Here is a 21,610-nt window from a genome sequence, read left to right as displayed (position 1 = left end):
AACGTTCGGACAAGTTAACGTCATCCTTGGCATTATAGAGTCGCTTCTGCCCTCTGGCTGGTTTCTGATCATTCCCAGTGTCTCCTGCTTCACCTTATTCTTGTGTACTGCGGTCTTAAAAATTTTGAGCCTGGATGCAGCCTACCACTCAGTGTAGCCTTCTGCCTGCAGAACCAGGATTAACCCAGGATTTAAAAACGTAGATTTCTTTAAAAATATAGAGAGTTCTCTTATTTTTTTCCACGACTGTTATCTTCAAAACCTATGTCTGCTATGACAGCATGGTTCAGGAAAGATAGTGCACTGATGTGCTCCAGATGAAATGCTTGATGCCTGTCGGATGCAGTGCTCTGCTGAGCGGATCACCGTAACTCTACCTAAGCTTGGAATCATTAGGCCTCTGTTGTTTCTGAAGGTCGGCAGGTGGTAGCTATCGCAAGACGCTGGTGCAGCCTCAGAAACCAAACTGTTACGTCACATGAAATCACATGAAAGCTGCCTAATGACCAGCCTGACAAAAAAACCTACAATATAAACCAGAGCATTTTTGGTTAGGCACCCAAAGCTAGCTGGTAAATAGCTGTGGTCCAACACCACACCAGCAACTTTTTCAAAAAGAACGGATGCAATGTCAGTCCTCAGATGGGACCATAGATGACATGTTCAGCTGACAGAGACACAGTGCCACCCTGTGCTTGGACGTTGCCTGTGTTTCCTGCAGCAATGTCACAACAGACCATAAGGTGCCAGAAAGCACTCTGAAAGTGAACCACACTTGGGTTGTTGTTCCATCTACCAGGACATTACAGGAGATAGCTTAGTCGTGTTCTTTTTTTTTTTTTCAAACAAATTTAAAATGAATCTCATGTGATGTTTGTTTTCTCTCAAGAAGATTGTACACTTAGATATCAACTCCTTCCTGTGGTCCTAATGGAATTAAAAATGACCTCCAAGTGGCCGTGGCTGAAGCAGCATTTGCACACATATCATTGTGAATAAAGAAGCTCAGGTATCGGTCAATGTGTTAGTGTTTATAACAAAACCAGTCACAGACAGATATATTTGAAATACAGAAAAATATTATTCCAATACTTACTCTATAATCCATCAAGTCATCCATCCATTTTCCAAATCGCTTATCCTACTCGGTCGCGGGGGGGTCCGGAGCCTATCCCAGAAGCAATGGGCACGAGGCAGGGAACAACCCAGGAAGGGGGGCCAACCCATCGCAAGACACACTCACACACCATTCACTCACATGCACATCTATGGGCAACTTTAGCAAGTCCAATTAGCCTCAGCATGTTTTTGGACTGTGGGGGGAAACCTGAGTACCCAGAGGAAACCCCACGACGACATGGGGAGAACATGCAAACTCCACACATGTGACCCAGGCAGAGATTCGAACCCAGGTCCCAGAGGTGTGAGGCGACAGTGCTAACCACTGCACCACCATGTCGCCCTCACAATGAATCTTTTAGATGAAATATCCGGAACTATTCGCCCATCGCTAATACCCACGGTGTGTCTTGACCATGCGCGAAGTGCACCAACATGTCAGATAACGATCTTTGCTTCCAGTGGGCGGGACGGTGTGACGTAAATTGCCTTTTTTGTTCACGTGGTTAAAGAACGCAGAATTTACGTCACAATCACCATGGTAACAGAGACGCTTATATATAGTGCGGGGCGGGAGATCATGCTCATTTCGTCTTGAGTAAGAGCATGGGAGTCTTCAGGTTTGCGTGTGCAACTGGCGTGGTGGCTGCTGCCGCAGGGACAGCGTATCTCTACCGGCGGTTCAGGAGAACGCCAGAGCAGGGGGAAGGTACTTGAATTGTTATGGTCTCTATGTATATGTAATAGCATAGATGGTGTCATGGAGTCGGCATATTAATGTAATGTATATTGTTGTTATATATTTGTATACCTGTGTCCCTCTCAAAATTGCATCTCCTTTGCGTCATGAAGAAATTTAACGTGAAAGTTTGCTTACTTTCACCAAAAATATGGTTTTATTGTTGTATTCTGACAGCCGTTAATTATCCAGTAGCTGAGTATTCAAAGCATAGCAGTGTTTCTTGTTCTCTCTTTTCAGTGAACATGGCCACTACATTACAGGAGGAAACTCTTATGGTGGCAAATGACTATATGGATTTCTGCATTGGAATCAAGAAGGCACCTCCCAGCGAAGCGGCGAAAGCCATGCGATACCTGGGGAAGGATGTTGAGAAAATATATGGGTTCAGACTGCGCCCTCTTGTGCAGTTTTTCTTACACAGCAGTGGCTTTAACACCTGGTCCAATCTCAGGAGTGTGATGATGGAGGTGGTTGGAAGGGAAAGGATGAGCTGGGGCCAAATTGTCAGCCTCTTTGCCTTCACGGGAATACTGGCCGTCCAGTTGTCTACTGGCGAAGAAGATGTTGCCTGCAGTAGACGGCTGGCGGAGATTTTGACGGAAGTACTAATGACAGAAAAAGAAGAATGGATGGTTCAGAATGGAGGCTGGGTAGGTGCATGTAATTTTGTAATCAAAAACTGCTTATTTTATGTAGTTTCCTGTAAAGGAATTCAGGGTTAATTTATTACACCAAGACATCTTTTTTAAACTTTTGTTGCTGAAATGTTCTGTCTTAATATTTCAACCTGCCAGCCCAAGGTATTTATCCTCTCTCTGTCTCTTGTGTAGAGGGGGTTCATCGAGTATGTTAAAAAAATCAGACCAGAATATCCAGTGTCTCCCATGAAGACAGCTTTCCTCATAGCTACGAATCTAGCAATTGCAGGGATTGCCTTTCTCCTTGTACGTTACAGTATTTCCTTTCTATGTTATTTCGAGAAATGTTTTCCTGAAAGATTTCACTGTTGTTTCCCCCATGACCCTCTTCTTGGAAGTTAGAAATTACCTATAGTTTGATATATTTGTTTCACTTCATGACATTGTTATCCGTACAGTTGTACAGTATAAAACCTTCAAAAAAATGTTCATAGTTATAATCAAATTAATTGTGTTAGTAGAAGTGTATTTTAAGTTTTAAGTAAAAGTAACTTGCAATAACAGATTTAATGAGACTCGAATGAGAGATGTTCTACTAATACTGTGTAACGTCTCACGTTAAACAGGTGTGGAAATTTTGTTAATCAAGATGGCACTTTCTAATTAGGTATCTATTTAGATACCAAATTAGGTTTTCCTCATTGGGTATCTAAATAGGTACTGCATTGCCTAAATTGTTAATTCACGTCGTTGTAAGTGAAATTTGGCCTAACAGAGTGTAGGTAGTGTAGATTGATTTAAAGATTTGATTTGTGTGTATAGTTTACTAGCTAGTTGGCTAACACAGCAAACTCGAGCAGTGAGTAGCCACCTTCCAATGGTTAAAGCAAAGGACACAGAGATGTTTGACTTCATATCAGCCTCTTCATTGTTTGTAACAGGTCAAATATCTGCTAAAAAAAACCCTGCCAGACTTCTTCCAGTCTTCATTCATGATCTTCAAGAAACTGCCAGGAACATCAATTTGCCAGACGGGATATTTGACTTGAAACGTGCATTATCTGTCCTGGATTGTTACACTGAATAAAACTTGTATTATCCAAAAAAGTCTAAAACTACCTTGATGGTTCATTTCTGTGAATGTTTCTATAAAAGAATATGCCATTCATTAGATTCTCAGATGTTTTTTCTTTATTAACACTTTTGAAAAATATGACTCCTGAGAAATGGACTTTCCCCAGCCAAATTGGGCTACATTGTTCATAGTTTTGTTATGAGGAAAAATGTATTTAAAAGAAAAAGCATTACTAATAAATATAAATTATCATTCACATGACGCTTGCTGATGATCAATTAATCAAGTGCATTTGATTTGCAGTGCCTGGCAAAATAGCAGTTAGGGTGTACTTAATTTTTCACACATGGCTTCTGCAGTTTGGCTTAGTTTTTGTTCAATAAATCATGACACGGTGTAATATGTTATGTGTTGTTGTTCATCTGAGGTTATATTCACCGAATTTTAAGACCACATGATTTCTTATGTTCTGATATGTGAAACCTTACAGTTGAAAGTGGGTGTACTTTCATTTTCATATAACTGAGCCTGGCAAATCCACCATTATAATAGCAATTGGCCAAGGTAAAAACACACCTGGCTCTTAAATGAAATGGGAGATCACACTTTGATTGGTTAATGGCATGTTACACCCCAAACACACCCATGACTAATTACAAGACTTAGTACAACCCTTTTGGACCATGCGCCTGGCATGTGCATCAGGCCATGTGCATCTGTTGTGACCATGTATCGGTAAAATAGGGTCCTCAGTATATTTTTAATGAGGGAAACCTTTATACAGTAGGTGTGTTTTGGGCTTCACCCTCCTGTTAGAACCTAGTTATGTCTGAACCACATCAGGCAGACTGAATAAACCTAAGAGACTTGATCGGAGAGAAGTGAAGTTTTATGTGCATATAAAATATAGATTGGCCTATCAGTTGGACACACAGCACCCCAACTTGAACATATCTTCATTATACACTTACTTTATCAAAAAACTGGGGATAGCCTTTAAAGGAGAAGGCAAAATAATCCTTTATGACACAGGCATACCCTTTGTTCTAAAAATGAAATATAAACGCAATGATCTGTGACATAAGAGTTGTGAGTTTAATTAACAGTTAAAACTATGGCAGTAGTGAAACCTCATTTATTTTGTTAATGTACCAAGTAGGGTCTGTCTTGTCCTGGGTCAGGCCAGCTGCAGTTTTCTTGTCCTTAGCTCTCTGAGTTATGATATAATGAAAAACGCTGATCATTTTCCACTAATGAACTGATTTATTTATAGTATATCAAATTAAGAAAAACAAACGAACTCCCATAGAGATCACATTATTCTCTCTCTCCCTTAAAACTCCCTTTCAAAATTCAGTGTAACAGCACAACAAAATTGTTAATTCAGCACCGCAAAAAACTGCTGCTTCTATAAAACTGTATATTAAATGTATTCGCGTATAGAGTCTGGCTGCCGATCGAGAGTGTCGGCGTTTCAGGCTTCACAGAGAACTCTAAATATCGGCAAATCTACAAAAACAAAAGGTGAAACCGTTGAAACTTTGGAAATGAAATGAAACAGTAAGTTTTTGTATGCCATTTTTGCTAATCGAGTGCGCTTAAAAGTCTGCCAAAATCATATGGCCTAGGTTGTTTGTGTCTATAGTATTTATATACGAGTAATGAACAAATTAACTGTGGGATTTTTAAAGTGCTTATGTAAGTGACGAGTAATAAGAATTATTTTTAATTTTTAGATTGTATTTTACGATGTTTTGCTTGCAATCCAATGCTGGCTTATTTAGACACATTGTCTCGTTCTAAAAACGTTGTATCTGCCGTCGACAGTCGGGAAAGAATTTCAAGAGAAACTCGTTCGTATTACACAAGTATAAAACAAACGTTACGAATATATACATATATATTCAAAAGAAACTGGTGGTACAGTACTTAAATTTAATATTGCTTAACGTAGCATTGTTTAGGCGGGAGCGAGAGAGGCTCGAAGCTACACCTTTTTCTCTCGTGAGGATCGATAACTCATCTGTATTCGGCAAGTGAGACTTTTATTTTTTTAAACCTAAAAAGTTCTATAATTAGACGGGACATTTGGTAAGACATTTCGCAAAGCAGTCATAATGTAGGTGACTCAAATTTTGTTTCATATTTGGATTTTAGAGATACAATTTTTCACCTTTAAAAACGATTTGACCACTGTTAGCGTTTGGACTCGTTAGCTGACTATGATAAGCTGCTAGGTTTGTGTTTTTAACAGACGTGAGAATCTAAGGTACAATGTTAAGAGACCGAGTATAATTCAATATATATATACTTCTGACGACTTATTCAGGATTGCAAACTCTCATGTATCCGATGACGCTTTCAGAATCAAGCTCACGCAAGAAATCATACAGATTCCAATACAAATTACAAATATTTATCGTTCCATTATAAACCTAAAATTAGCTACATCAAAACGTGGGGGTAGTTTGCAAACCTTACAAAAAATGTTACCTACGTGTAATGCGTGTGGAGACTTAACTGGAATTTAAATCTCACGCCAGCCAAGTGAGCAAATTAGGCTATTTTTTCGTTGACATATCGGAAAACAGGTGTTTCAGAGCAATTTTAGGCAAACAAGAATTGCCACTGAAGGAGTTGGTGAATGACTCACAACGAATCTTTTAGATGAAATGTCCTGAGCTATTCGCCCATCGCTAATACCCACGGTGTGTCCTGACCATGCGCGAAATGCACCAACATGTCAGATAACGATCTTTGCTTCCAGTGGGCGGGACGGTGTGACGTAAATTGCCTTTTTTGTTCACGTGGTTTTAGAACGCAGAATTTACGTCACAATCACCATGGTAACGGAGACGCTTATATATAGTGCGGGGCGGGAGCTCATGCTCATTTCGTCTTGAGTAAGAGCATGGGAGTCTTCAAGTTTGCGTGTGCAACTGGCGTGGTGGCTGCTGCCGCAGGGACAGCGTATCTCTACCGGCGGTTCAGGAGAACGCCAGAGCAGGGGGAAGGTACTTGAATTGTTATGGTCTCTATGTATATGTGATAGCATGGATGGTGTCATGGAGTCGGCATATTAATGTAATGTATATTGTTCTTATATATTTTTATACCTGTGTCCCTCTCAAAATTGCATCTCCTTTGCGTCATGAAGAAATTTAACGTGAAAGTTTGCTTACTTTCACCAAAAATATGGTTTTATTGTTGTATTCTGAGAGCCGTTAATTATCCAGTCGCTGAGTATCCAAAGCATAGCAGTGTTTCTTGTTCTCTCTTTTCAGTGAACATGGCCACTACCTTACAGGAGGAAACTCTGATGGTGGCAAATGATTATATGGATTTCTGCCTTGGAATCAAGAAGGCACCTCCCAGCGAAGCGGCGAAAGCCATGCGATACCTGGGGAAGGATGTTGAAAAAATTTATGGGTTCAGACTGCGCCCTCTTGTGCAGTTTTTCTTGGACAGCAGTGGCTTTAACACCTGGACCCAACTCAGGAGTGTGATGATGGAGGTGGTTGGAAGGGAAGCGATGAGCTGGGGCCAAATTGTCAGCCTCTTTACCTTCACGGGAATACTGGCCGTCAAGATGTCTACTGGCGAAGATGATGTTGCCTGCAGTAGACGGCTGGCGGAGATTTTGACAGAAGTCCTACTGACAGAAAAAGAAGAATGGATGGTTGAAAATGGAGGCTGGGTAGGTGCATGTAATTTTGTAATCAAAAACTGCTTATTTTATGTAGTTTCCTGTAAAGGAATTCAGGATTAATTTATTACACCGACATCTTTTTCAAAATCTTGTTCCTGAAATGTCTGTCTTAATATTTCAACCTGCCAGCCCAAGGTATTTATCCTCTCTCTGTCTCTTGTGTAGAGGGGGTTCATCGAGTATGTGAAAAAAATCAGACCAGAATATCCAGTGTCTCCCATGAAGACAGCTTTCCTCATAGCTACGAATCTAGCAATTGCAGGGATTGCCTTTCTCCTTGTACGTTAGAGTATTTCCTTTCTATGTTATTCCGAGAAATGTTTTCCTGAAAGATTTTTGATCAAGTTCACAAGTTGTACATATGTTTGACTGTTGCTTCCCCCATGACCCTCTTCTTGTAAGTTAGAAATTACCTATAGTCTGTTTGGTATATTTGTTTCATTTTATGACATTGTTATCCATACAGTTGTACAGTATAAAACCTTCAAAAAATGTTAATAGTTATAATCAAATTAATTGTGTTAGTAGAAGTGTATTTTAAGTTTTAAGTAAAAGTAACTTGCAATAACAGATTTAATGAGACTCGAATGAGAGATGTTCTACTAATATAAGGTCTGACGTTATACAGGTGTGGAAATTCTAATTAGGTACCTATTTAGATACCTAATTAGGTTTTTCTAATTGGGTATCTAAATAGGTACTGCATTACCTAAATTTTTAATTCAGGTCGTTATAAGTGAAATTTGGCATAACAGAATGTAGGTAGTGTAGATTGATTTAATGAGTTGGTTTGGGATTTGCATGTCATATTATGAAGTTTGTGATTTGTGTGTATAGTTTACTAGCTAGTTGGCTAACACAGCAAACTCGAGCAGTGAGTAGCCGACTTCCAATGGTTAAAGCCAAGGACACAGAGATGTTTGACTTCATAACCGCCTCTTTATTGTTTTTAATAGGTCAGAAAGCTGCTAAAAAGAACCCTACCAGGCTTCTTCCAGTCTTCCTTTCTGATATTCAGGAAACTGCCAGGAATATCAGGGGCTTCATTAGGAGGGAGCTGAGTAGCGGCCCGGGGGACAAACTCTCATGTATCCGATGTCCAAGAAAAACTGCACAAGTGGGCGCAGTCTGAACCCAATTCACTGGACACATGCCAGGACCCGAGCTTCCGTACATGGGAGACTTCTGGGTCCAACCAGACACACCTGATCAGGGGTGCATCAAGTGTCCAGCAGGTTCCTCGGTTCACTGTACACGTCCCCATCTCCCAGGACAAAGGGAGACAGGAAATTGGGGTGGAGCCCATGTTCCAGGTGGATCCAGGGAAGATCCTAGAGGAGTCTTTTAAAGACGTTACTTAATAAAAATACATTCATGAAAAAATACAATATTAATTTTATACTAGCCTATATTTTTGTAACTTTAATCTTTTAGTCTTTTATATTTTAATGTATTTGAGCTAGTTTCATTCATTATTTATTTGAGCTGTATTTCTCTGATTTTGTTTTTGCTTGCATTTTATTTATAAAGATTATTGTTATTAATATAATAGATTTCTAAATAAACTCTAAGAACATATTACAGAGTGTTGTCTTTTAATTTTGCAAGATCTGAAAACTTCAGATTGAGCTGGATACACTACACGTATGTGCTGTCTGATGAAGGTCCCGTGACCCTAGAACCGTCACCGATTAACAATAAGATGCAATGAGTCCTGAGAAAGACAGGTGTGTCTAACCCACATGTGAATGTGTGTGAGAGAGGAAGGGCCCAGTGAGGGACTGTCAACATGTACTTAAACATAAACTCCTGTAGGATCATACACACAGATACGACAGAGCTGAGATTCCAGGTTGCCTGAGACAAGGCCTAGCCTGGTATGAAAGGTACTCGTTGGCCTGGGCACAAAAGGGGGGTCAGTGACCCCACACATGCACCCACACACAGATAGACACAGATTACAAGGGAGGCCAGCATTCCAACTTTTATGGCCCAAAGATATAGGGACCTATGGACAGCAGAGTGGACCTCAAGGATAGGAGTCCTTCGAATTGGCACACAACCCCCTCCCCATATATCCTGCCTTACATACCACGGACTCACCCAACGTCCCAAAGAAAGTTTCTTTTAAGTTCAGCTTTTGTATACCCTGTATGTTTGTTTATTCATCATTGCTAGTCTCAATATCCAGATAGGTTATGTTTGTGTGTGTCCTTAAACAATCTTAGTGTTGTGTGCGACCCTTATAACCATGTTCACGGAGTATCACCTATTTTCCCCCTCACACTTGAACACTTATATAAGTTTGGATAAATAAATATGTATAGCTACCCCTGCATATATGTTCTCATGGTTATACCAGAAGAATCTTGAAAATTAAATAGTGTAACCAGGTATCTTAGTGTGTCCTAACTTTCAGAGGTTCTTTCTTTCTTTGTTTAACACATTCCTCTGTGGCCCTTATCCGATCTTTCTGGTCTGTTAGCAAGCTCTTTGTGCTCTGCCATTTTACATTATAAGACTGAATTAATGTGTACATTATCAATTCGGGTGAGCAGATCAATTGGGATAAGCCACGCCAACCAAAATGTGTCGCACCCAGGTGTTCAATTTTAATTGGCATTGCGGCAAACTAATGGCCACGCTTATCTAAGGATAAGATGTGCTGTTTTATTGTGAATATGTAATGTAATGTCTGTACATCTTACCCAAAGTGTAACATCTGTTGAGGTACAACCCTAAACACCTATACCGTATAGTGATGTGAGTCAGTAACATACACAATGTAAGAAATTGTTAATTAATTAATACAAATGGTATGAGTTGTGGGGCGGCATGGTGGTGCAGTGGTTAGCACTGTTGCCTCACACCTCTGGGACGTAGGTTCGAGTCTCCGCCTGGGTCACATCTGTGTGGAGTTTGCATGTTCTTCCCATGTCATACTCCGGTTTCCCCCCACAGTCCAAAAACATGCTGAAGCTAATTGGAGTTACTAAATTGCCCATAGGAGTTCATGTGTGAGTGAATGGTGTGTGAGTGTGCCCTGTGATGGGCTGGCCCCCCATCCTGGGTTGTTCCCTGCCTCGTGCCCATTGCTTCCGGGATAGGCTCCGGACCCCCCGTGACCTAGGTGGATAAGCAGTTTGGAAAATGTGCTAGTAATGCAACAATTTTTCATAGACTCCTATTACATCTTATTTGTGGCTCATTAAATCGGTCATATACAGCTGATATTTATATCAATAAAATCCATTTACAAATATTTTTCAAGTGTGTTTGCATTGTATGCATTTAGCTCTAACTGGCATCTTATTAAATTATTAATTACCTGCAATCTTATCAATATCAAGCTAAAATGACATTAACACGTGTAGTTTTTCCTGTGCTTGCGGACGTCCTTCTTCAGCATGTAGGGAATGGCCAGAACACCTGCAGACTTATATGCTGTACCGTCGCATTTTCAGAGTTTTGGTATGAAAAGATATTGTAAGCATCAGTTCTGGTGCCATCCCTAGGCTACAGGGACACTGATTTAATAGGTTTATTCATGTGTGCTTAGGTCTAATTAAAAATGTAATCTTTAAAACTAGTAATCCTGAAAAAGTAAATGTAATATAATTACAAGTATAGTTCATTTTTGTAATCAGGTTACATAATTAAGATTACATGTAATCCTTTACTACACAGCGCTTCGTTAACAACTTATAAGGAGGCCCAACTACAGGCTTTGTTTTTCTTGGGTGTTTCCCAAAGCCTTCTTAACGTTACGTCGCTCATAAGTTTTATCTTTTAACATAGAGCTTACGAACGATGCAGCATTAAGAAGGCCTCAGGAAACCCACCCATAACCGCCTCTTTATTGTTTTTAATAGATCAGATATCTGCTAAAAAGAACCCTCCCTGGCTTCTTCCAGTCTTCATTCTTGATCTTCAAGAAACTACCAGGAACATCAGTTTGCCAGACGGGACATACTACTTGAAATGTACATGTCATGGATCATGTCAGGACTATGAAAAGACACAGTGCATATGATGCAACTGACAGTTTTGTCATCCTTTGTTAATAGTATTCTTTCTAGTTTAACCAAGTTTTCAACTCAGGAATTGATGGCAAGGCTATGATGATTTAAAATGGATGTATTTAGCTTCTTTTCCCACAAAGATAAGTTCTTCATTATAATCTTTGTCATTGACCTATGCAAATTCTACACTTGCTGTATTCCCAGCGAAGCTACCAGTTGAAAGTTAACTCTGACTTTCAGTTTTGTCGCGTACCAGTTGTTGCATATATTAGTGTTATAGGCCTCATTTACATTTACAGTATTTGGCAGACGCCCTTAGCCCGAGCAACTTACATAAGTGCTTCAAGACGCTGCGATGAATTTTTCCGATACTAGCTCAATAAGGACCCAAGCTATACTATCTATCCGAACACTGTTGAGAAAGTGCAACAATTCATACACTTCATACACTTGATACAGGCAATAAATTGGCTTTATGTAGTTTTGTTTAATACAAACATTGCACATAAATTTATTTGATACATGCAATGGCATAAAATGTAATATGCAAGTAACTTTTACTGAAATTAGGTCACTATGGTAGCCTATTTCATGGCGTGATCAACAGCTCTATACTGAACATTATGGAATTGCTCAGTATATGCCAGTGTTTGGACAGTTTTCCACAATCCAAGTGACATTTATTTCTTTAAAAGAGTTTTGCAGTTTAAAACAGTGTGCAACAAAAAGAGGTGAAACATCTCCATTATACGTCAATGCATTAATTGGTGTTGCCTTTATGTAATTTAGCATATCGGTGACACTAAGTCCCTGCATAATCAAAGAGAAATGAAAATGGCATTAAGCCAGTGACTAAAGTGCATGACTGTATGACCAGATCCTGTCATGAATTTCCAGAAAAAGCTCCTGGAAATGTCCTGGAAAATGATTCCTTAAAAAGAGTGGAAACCCTGGTCTGCGCTCACGGTGATCGGAGATTCACTGGAGTCTTTTAATGTCGGCCTGACATACTAGTAGGGCTGCAGCTATCGATTATTTTGGTTAATCGAGTATTCTATCGATTATTCCATCAATTAATCGAATAATCAGATAAGAAATACTTTTGTCTTATTAAAGAGCAATCGTAACTATTCTTAAAATGAATAATTCATGGGTTTCCATCTTAGCCCTCTATGGCATGAATTTTTATTTTAGGAGGAAAAAAATATTTTACTCTAGTTTTAGGGAGCTTGGGGGTCCTTGATAAAATATTAATCATAAAATGTGTCCCCCCCAGCCCCCCCCCACCAGATTTTGGTCTGTTGTCTCAGGGCAACAAGATGCTTCAAGGGTACTAAAACGCCAAGGTTTTGTATATTATATAATAAGTTGAATGAGAAGCAAACAAGCAATAAATTAATTTAAAAAGTTTTATTTCAACGACAACAACAATTTCAACAAGTTTTATTTCAACAATCATCAGTGGATGGTTTATCAATCTGTGTGTTGGAGATTAGCTACAGTGTATGTTTGTGTTTCTGAATGTATGTTCCTGTGGGGTAAAGACTGAATCAGTGTTTCTCCAACCCTACAAAGCACAGTCTATATTATTCTGTATGGAACCTCAGGAAGCAGTTGCTGGTGGATGTGAAACACAGATGCACGCCACATTTTTGGCACTTGGCTTTAGGTCTACCTTTGCATCCGGGTACCTTGCATCTCCCTTTCTTTTCATCCATGACCATCCAGTGGGCTGTGGCATCCAGACTCACATCAGGGACTGGAATAGGTGTAGCGGGTCCTCTTCTCCTCTTTTCTTCATACTCCCCAGCAATTGTGGAACTGGGACGACCTCTCTTACGTTCCAGATTCTTGCCACTTTTGCACAAGCTTTCTGCAATATATGACTTAAACGTGTAAAGCTTCATCTGTTCGTCTTTTCTCATCCCAGCACTGCTGCAGTCTCTCTTGTAGAGCAGCCAGGCAGTCACGATGGTCATGTCGATAAGGTGGAACATCAGCCGGTGGTACCACTTCTTCGATCTGATTTTGTTGCGGTACAGTGCAATGAGAGAGTCCAGCAGATCCACCCCACCCATATTCTTATTGTACTCTCTCACCACAGCAGGACAGGGGACTTGAATGATTTTTTTTTGCTTGCCATCCCACCTATCAACCTTGGTGACTGGGTGTGCTCCAATGTAATTACTGAGAAGACTGACTGAACGGTTATCATACCACTTCACAACATGCAAGGTGGTTTCTCCAACCTTAGCCGTCTTCTGTTCAAAAGATCCACGTCCTACATCCCACTCACGTACTACTTGCTCCTACATCTGGCAGCTCAGGGGGTTGCACAGCTCTCCCTGTATAAATCTCAAAATTGTGTGGGACACCATCAGAGCCAGCTAAGATGAGTATCTTGTAGCCCCATTTCTTTGGTTTTGATGGCAGGTATTGCTTGAGTCTATTTCTTCCCTTGAAGGGGACCATCTGCTCATCTACAGCCAGCTTCTCAGACATTGGGATTCGATCATGTTCCTTACACCCATAAAATGTCCTTGCATCCATTTCCTGTGAATAATAGTAGATAGTACATCAAAAAAATTGATTATGGTGATAACTATGCATCCCTACACATCTCCATCCATGAGCATGTTATTGTTAAAACGAAAGTGGTCTAACTGCGCAATGTTGCCCTGTGGCAACAAATGAAAGACTACCGTTTTAGTATATAAATAAAGACAAAAAGTGCCTTTAATCAATTAAATAGGCTTCTTCACATATTCATGCACATCACAGATATTATTTATACAAAATTATTTACATTTTAACATGTTAAAAAGTGAAATGTATCTTACCTTTTGCTAGCAGTGTGTCCAAGCCGGCTATGGTTGCAAAAAGGACTGTTCCACCCCCAGACGATAGGTCAAACCCACGCCCACCTCAAATTTTAGTGGTTACAGACTTGTCATCAGACTTTTACTGTGATGTTTTTTTGGAAAAAATTTAAAGGGGCAGTGTGTGGGCCAAAAAAGTGGTTTGTTGCCTGAGGGTTACACCATGCCATAGAGGGTTAGGAACATTTTTAATGATTGAACTCCATACAACTGATAAAAGAACTAAACCCTTTTAGTGCATTTATACATATTTGTTTTGCTTTTTAAATGAAAACACTTTCTTAAATGCAAAAATAAATAAAATGATGTTAAATTAAATTACTGAAAAAAGGTATACATATATCTTAAACTAAGGCATATTAAAATGGCCTTTACTCTCTGTGTTCATTTATAGGAGGCATAGAAAAAAGACATGATCTGACATGATTGTATCTCCTGGATGAGGTAGGAATGCTGTGTGCATGTTCATTTGTGTGTAAGTGAAGGTGAGTGAGAGTGTGTGTGTAAGCCTTTAAAGGAGCATACAGTATGTGGCGGTTGGATAATTCAGTGTCTCAGAGTTTCACTGGTCAAAGGCTGTTGGGGGGGTATTTTTTGTGTTATATTTATAATATTGTATTTATATTATAATTATGTAATATTATTCATAATAATCTAAATCTGCAGAATAATATCACTAAAGCCTTGAAATAGATCTAGTACACCCCATGCTCCCATTTAGACTCAACCCTGCATGCTGCAGGTATCATTGCGACAAAGTGTGACTGCAGCTGTAAGCCTGCTGCAAGTTGCCAAATTTAAATATTGTGTCAAACTAAGCTTATCTGCATTCAAATAGCCTCTATTTTAACTTGTACAGCTTTACTGTAGCTTTGCTGCTGTGGGAGACAAACGGCGTTGGATGGGAGCAGCTAAAAACATCGCTTTTCTTCACCCTTCAGCTTGTTGAACTGAGCTGGTTTGGTTAAGGACTCTCGCCAGCTCTTTACCAGTAAAGGTTTAGTAGCGATTACAAACACTGCTGTTGTTTTCCTTCACTCCACCTGAGTGTTCCATTACAGAGATGTTGAAGTCTCTTTGCTGTTAGTTTATAGACAGGCCGTGTTAACTACGACAGCGTCATTTTCACTGCTGTTGTGTTATTAGTGTTTTTATTGAGGAAAAATAGGGGCTGCTTGGGCTGAATCTCGTTATACTTTTTTTATTCACACATATGCCCATAAATACGTTTCTATCGCAGATGTGAGTGAAGTGCTCGCGTTTACCATGTACTGGTTCCGCTTTGTCGACTGGATGCTTTCCGTTGAGATGTTGAATCATTAACGTTGTGCTATTGTGGTAAGCTGATTTGGATTTACAATGGACACACCGTACAGCATTTTCGCTTTTCTTTTGTTTAAAATGGTCCCAAACTTTAGACATTTTATGTCTTTTTCGCTGATTTCCCTCGCTATTTCCCCTGTCTTCCTCCATTGCGCTATCAAATCAAACCTGTTACACGTAATGCAGCGTAAGCACACTGTGCGACAGCAATAATCCTCCGAGTGAAACACAGTGATCACTAAGTAGGATTACACAAAGCATCGAGGATTTTTTTGTAATCGAGTTATTCTTGTTACTCGATAAATCGTTGTAGCCCTACATACTAGTGACTAAGGTACTGCATGTCCTTTTGATTCGTCCTTCCACTGTCACCCCGATCAGTGAACCCCGCCTGACCCCACCTCCACAGTATACTGGCGACCCAGGAACCGGTCGCTCCTTTTAGTCTCAGTGTTCCCTGGTTTTCGGGTTACAACCTTCTGCATTTCCCTCAGATCGCGCCCGGGTCGCTTACATAATTTCCCTGTTGACCAGACCCGCTCGCGAGTGACTGACTGCCGCGTGGGAAGCCGGGGCGCCTTTTTGAACTACCTTTCCAGGGTTCACTGCAGTGTGTATCACATAAGTATCACATGATTTTGGATTTCACTTTCTCTTATTTCTGTATTGATACTTATGAGTTCAATGTCCAATAACTTGGGTGAACTGTGCTACAAAGGACCATATTTAGTTGATGGCAAGCCATAAGGAGCTATTTACTGTCACACCAATAAAAGGAAATGATAAATTAAAACTTAAAACCATGCCTCCAGTATTTCAGCTACTGTTGTATGAGTGTCATATTTACAAATAACAAGTATAATATGGCAAACAAAGGAGAGACTGTGTTCCAGGTGGTCATGCATATTAGGTTTATTTTTGGACTTTATTTCTCCATTTTACTTTGCACAATAGTCTTATTACGGGCTTATCTTCAGGGGTGAGGTTGCTTGTTTGTTTAATGAGACTTGACAACACTGGTGAAAACTGATGATGTTACAGAAGCCAGATTTACATATTCTTTTTTTCTGTTTTTGACCATTTTAGCTTTTCTTTAGACTACAGGCCTATGACGAATATCTGTTTTTGGACCCTTTCAGGGATACGAATGCTGCAATCAGCATATGATGAGTGTCATGTTATTCATATAAACAAACAGGAAGTGCACCATTGCCCTAGAGATCATATTTAAATGCTAAGAAATGTTATTAATATTTTTATTTAAGCGACTTTGTCTGGATAATGTTTTTTAGTGGTTGGAAACTTGTGTATTAATATAATTATGTTGTTTTTGGCTATAATTTTTTTTTTGCTAGGATGTTTCTTATTGAAATTTTTGAAATTTGGAAACTAGCAGCAGTACTGCAGATGGGTCAATTAGGGACGGGGCAGGGTAAGAGGTCTTAATCTTGGAAATTCTGAGCTAATTTCTCAGAATATTACTGCCCTCCCCTCAGGGTGTCCATGGGGTCTTCAAAGTATTTAAAGGATTTAAAGAGCACTGAATTTAATATTCTTGAATTAAGGCCTTAAAACGATTGAATATCATTTACAAAGTACTGAATTTCATTTGCAAAGGTCTTATTTTTTTCTTATACCTTTTTATAGCACTAAATAAATGCCATAACTTTATAAATATATAGTTGTGAAATGCACAGCATAGTGCTTTACATGGCAACATCCGGCGGTCAACTACCCGATCCATACCACCTGGCCGATTTGTACTTGGCACGTTCACACATGCGATTAAACTTTACTGCATATTTTACAACCATGCTCAATTTGTACCACTTCATTTCACAACCGAACAAGATGGAAGTTACCACTGTAATTACTTTGATAGTCTAACTGTGGTTTTGAGTAATACTTGCATCACAATTGCATGGTTCCAACTATGTTAGATGCTAATGGAGTTAGCAAGCTTTTGGGAAATGTACTCCTGCATGTTTATGGGTCTCATTAGGTCATGAGAAACTTGCATAAGTTGGCGGTCATCTCTGCCCTCAGAAAGACACTTCTGCCCTTTACCTGGCTGGTTTCTGGTCATTCCCGGTGTCTTCTGTTTCACATTTTTCTTATGTACTACTGTCTTAGTAAACCTGGAACCTGGAAAAAAACTGCCCTGTAGCCTTCTACCAGCAGATCCGGGATTAAACCATGATTTTAAAGCACAGATTTTTTTAAATAGACGGTGGTCTCTTAATTTTTCCACCGTTGTATTTAATTTATTTTGGAGTGAGATCTGGAGGGAAGTTTTCAAATGGAGACTAGACTGCAAGTACATTTACATGTATGTAAGTGCAGCTAATTTTCAACTTCCTGAGTGAGTGTTAGTTTGAAAGAGTGAGTGTCACGTCAGATGTGTGAGAGTTGGCAACCCTGCACACTGACCCAATACCCGTGTAGGAACAAACCGTCCTAAAGAAATTTTAAGTGGCACACTGCCAATAAAAGGTTGTATATGTAACCATTTGGGTTGCAGTCTGGAGCCCTCAATTCAACTGTGACTAGTATGAATCATTATTTTGCCTAGTAAGAACTGAATTGTTACTCGTAAAAATTCATATTATGGATATCTACTGTCATGTGAAAAAATTAGGACACCCCATTATTTACTTCTGTATTAAGACATACCAACAAATCAGTATTAAATCTTCTTTCAAATTAAATCTGTAGATAAAGGTGATGTAATTGCATCATCTATGCATATTACCAATGTCAAATTCTTTTTAGTGACCAACTCCTCAACGACATCCATGCTGCTCTGTTACCAAATATTGAATGGCTGTGTCCAAATTCAGGGACTGTATTTGGTAAAGGACTACGAAGGTGTAGCCTTTGTAGGCTGCATTCTTTGAAGGTCGAACAGAAAGCATTTTCAAATGGGACAGTCTTGTTATGTGCAGGTGGAACGGAGGACACGGGAGCAGACATTGGCAAAAAAAGGGAGTCTATTACAGAAACTGAATAGATAAACAAATGGGATCATGACGAATCAAAAGGGGAGGGAGGCTAGGACACAAGTAACAGTGGCAACATGACTTCAATGACGAAACTGCAGATCACTAGACTGGGAAGTACTAAAAAACTGGAGTAACGAGAGAACAGACAAGAGGCAGCTGGGTGTGATCGTCAGAATGGCAGGAACGAGAGGGACAAACGAGGACCAGACGTGGCTTGTTAGAGGCAGGCCTGGGAGGAGACAGGAGAATCAGGCGGGGTAGGTCATGACAGGTCTGGCTTACAGATACATTTCCTATTTGCATCACCAGCTGTTCCTGCCCTTAACCTTGATTCACTTTACAGTACCTCTGTGCAATGAATCTTGGGATATGTTTGGCTGGGAAGAATTCATCGGGCAGATGTTTTACAGCTCACCCAAAATAGGACGCATTTCTAGACCACATTTGAAGGAGCTGTCAAGATGTGATGCATTTGGTCTTTGAATGTAGGCCTTAGAAGGATGCAGCCCCTGAATTTGGATACAGTCAATGAGTGTTGCGCATTGCATGTTTAGATGAGAACACGAAAGGGAGAGAGGAAGAAATTCAAGGCACTACCTAATGTTTGCTGTTGCTGGTTTATTGGTGTGTCGAAACAGGTTTGGTTGACAAAACAACTTTAGATGCATGTATCCCTGCCTTCAAGTCATGTCGAAAAAATCGGAAATACAACATGAGAACACACAAACGCCACTACGAAGTCGTATTTACCAGTGAGAAACTCAGGATTTTCTTTAAGCCCCGAGTTCCCAAACTGGGGACGTGTCATTACAACAATCATGGCCAAAGTAATGGATAGCTCCACTGTGAAAGTCAAATTATTTTGAAAGTAGTAAATTTTATGTAGCATGTCATTGCAAATCTCTGAAATGTTTTGAATGTTGAGGAGATTGTTATTAAATGGTGTGACGTGAAAAAAGCATTGATAGGTTTTTGTTCCAATATTTCATATGCAGCTGGTCAGCTACCTGAAGTTTGAGCAAAGGATTACAAAAAAGTAAGTTAATGCTACAAATGCGTTTTGGCATTGGCGGAATGAAAAATACAGTAAAACAATAAGTAGCTTTCTTATCGCCTCCATTTTGCTCCAACTACTTCAACACGTCATCATGTCGTAATTACAATTTCCCATCTCCCTAGTCGGATCTTTTCAGCAGGACTTGAAGGCAGTATGAGAGCCATAGAACTGCAACTGATAGAATGTGCACTGTAGAATGATACTAGCAATATCTCTGTAAAGGCAGATCATGTGGACATTTTAATCATTCACGATTTAATATCGTCAAATCGCACATCCCTACTTCATTGCTACATAGTTTCGTTTGACCTCATTAACCAGAGACAATACATGCAGAGTATTTCGACCAGGTGAGATATTCACATACAGGGCGGATGACGATCTTTACTTCCTGTGGGCAGTACAGTGTGATGTAAACGTCAGTGTTTATGACGTTATTGAGAACTTTCAGAATCAACGCGTCACAATCACTATGGTAATGGAGATGCATACAGTATGAATATCACAGGCTAGAAGACGATTCTCATGTTGTCTCGGATAAGAAGATGGGAACACCCCATCTTTATCGTTCCATTATAAACCTAAAATTAGCTACATCAAAACGTGGGGGTAGTTTGCAAACCTTACAAAAAAATGTTACCTACGTGTAATGCGTGTGGAGACTTAACTGGAATTTAAAATCTCACGCCAGCCAAGTGAGCAAATTAGGCAATTTTTTCGTTGACATCGGAAAACAGGTGTTTCAGAGCAATTTTAGGCAAACAAGAATTGCAACTGAAGGAGTTGGTGAATGACTCACAATGAATCTTTTAGATGAAATGTCCTGAACTATTCGCCCATCTCTAATACCCACGGTGTGTCCTGACCATGCGCGAAATGCACCAACATGTCAGATAACGATCTTTGCTTCCAGTGGGCGGGACGGTGCGACGTAAATTGCCTTTTTTGTTCACGTGGTTTGAGAACGCAGAATTTACGTCACAATCACCATGGTAACGGAGACGCTTATATATAGTGCGGGGCGGGAGCTCATGCTCATTTCGTCTTGAGTAAGAGCATGGGAGTCTTCAAGTTTGCGTGTGCAACTGGCGTGGTGGCTGCTGCCGCAGGGACAGCGTATCTCTACCGGCGGTTCAGGAGAACGCCAGAGCAGGGGGAAGGTACTTGAATTGTTATGGTCTCTATGTATATGTAATAGCATGGATGGCGCTATGATGGAGTCGGCATATTAATGTAATGTATATTGTTGTTATATATTTTTATATCTGTGTCCCTCTCAAAATTGAATCTCCTTGGCGTCATGAAGAAATTTAACGTGAAAGTTTGCTTACTTTCACCAAAAATATGGTTTTATTGTTGTATTCTGACAGCCGTTAATTATCCAGTCGCTGAGTATTCAAAGCATAGCAGTGTTTCTTGTTCTCTCTTTTCAGTGAACATGGCCACTTCATTGCAAGAAGAAACTCTCATAGTGGCAAATGACTATATGGATTTCTGCATTGGAATCAAGAAGGCACCTCCCAGCGAAGCCGCCAAAGCCATGAGATACCTGGGAAAGGATGTGGAGAGAATCTATGGGTTCAGACTGCGCCCACTTGTGCAGTTTTTCTTGGACAGCAGTGGCTTTAACATCTGGACCCAACTCTGGGTGATGCTGGAGGTGATTGGAAGGGAAGCGATGAGCTGGGGCCAAATAGTCAGCCTCTTTTCCTTCACGGGAATACTGGCCGTCCAGTTGTCTACTGGCGAAGATGATGTTGCCTGCAGTAGACGGCTGGCGGAACTTTTGACGGAAGTACTACTGACGGAAAAAGAAGAATGGATGGTCCAAAATGGAGGCTGGGTAGGTGCATGTAATTTTGTAATCAAAAACTGCTTATTTTATGTAGTTTCCTGTAAAGGAATTCAGGATTAATTTATTACACCGACATCTTTTTCAAAATCTTGTTCCTGAAATGTCTGTCTTAATATTTCAACCTGCCAGCCCAAGGTATTTATCCTCTCTCTGTCTTTTGTATAGAGCGGGTTCATTGACTACGTGCAC

General features: G+C 40.0%; 1 protein-coding gene and 1 long non-coding RNA gene across 7 annotated transcripts in view; one reads left to right on the top strand and one right to left on the bottom strand.

Annotated features, from left to right (window-relative positions):
- The first annotated feature begins 1,047 nt into the window (after positions 1-1,047).
- Positions 1,048-21,610, top strand: part of LOC125711552 (anti-apoptotic protein NR13-like) — a 65,990-nt gene continuing 45,427 nt past the window's right edge. For 3 of the 6 annotated variants that reach the window (XR_007383036.1, XR_007383037.1, XR_007383038.1), the window contains exon 1: positions 1,048-1,828. Coding sequence is in view for 2 of the 6 variants with exons in the window: in XM_048980550.1 (XP_048836507.1) it covers positions 1,726-1,828; positions 2,099-2,511; positions 2,692-2,805; positions 3,441-3,548 (738 nt within the window). In the remaining 4 variants the exon portion in view is untranslated. Of the gene's footprint in view, positions 1,829-2,098; positions 2,512-2,691; positions 2,806-3,440; positions 4,002-20,999; positions 21,057-21,610 lie in introns of those variants that run through there. The other 3 variants (XM_048980550.1, XM_048980551.1, XR_007383039.1) reach the window with 2 other exon arrangements.
- Positions 12,701-14,258, bottom strand: LOC125711557 (uncharacterized). The gene is made up of 2 exons (XR_007383042.1): positions 14,146-14,258; positions 12,701-13,858 (listed from the first exon to the last, which is right to left on the bottom strand). It is a non-coding gene; the product is annotated as an uncharacterized LOC125711557 (long non-coding RNA).

This window comes from Brienomyrus brachyistius, chromosome 17, assembly GCF_023856365.1.
Source record: "Brienomyrus brachyistius isolate T26 chromosome 17, BBRACH_0.4, whole genome shotgun sequence".
In the NCBI taxonomy this organism is placed as follows: domain Eukaryota; kingdom Metazoa; phylum Chordata; class Actinopteri; order Osteoglossiformes; family Mormyridae; genus Brienomyrus; species Brienomyrus brachyistius.
Note: the sequence above shows the minus strand (reverse complement) of the source record. Positions and strands in the feature narration are given on the sequence as shown.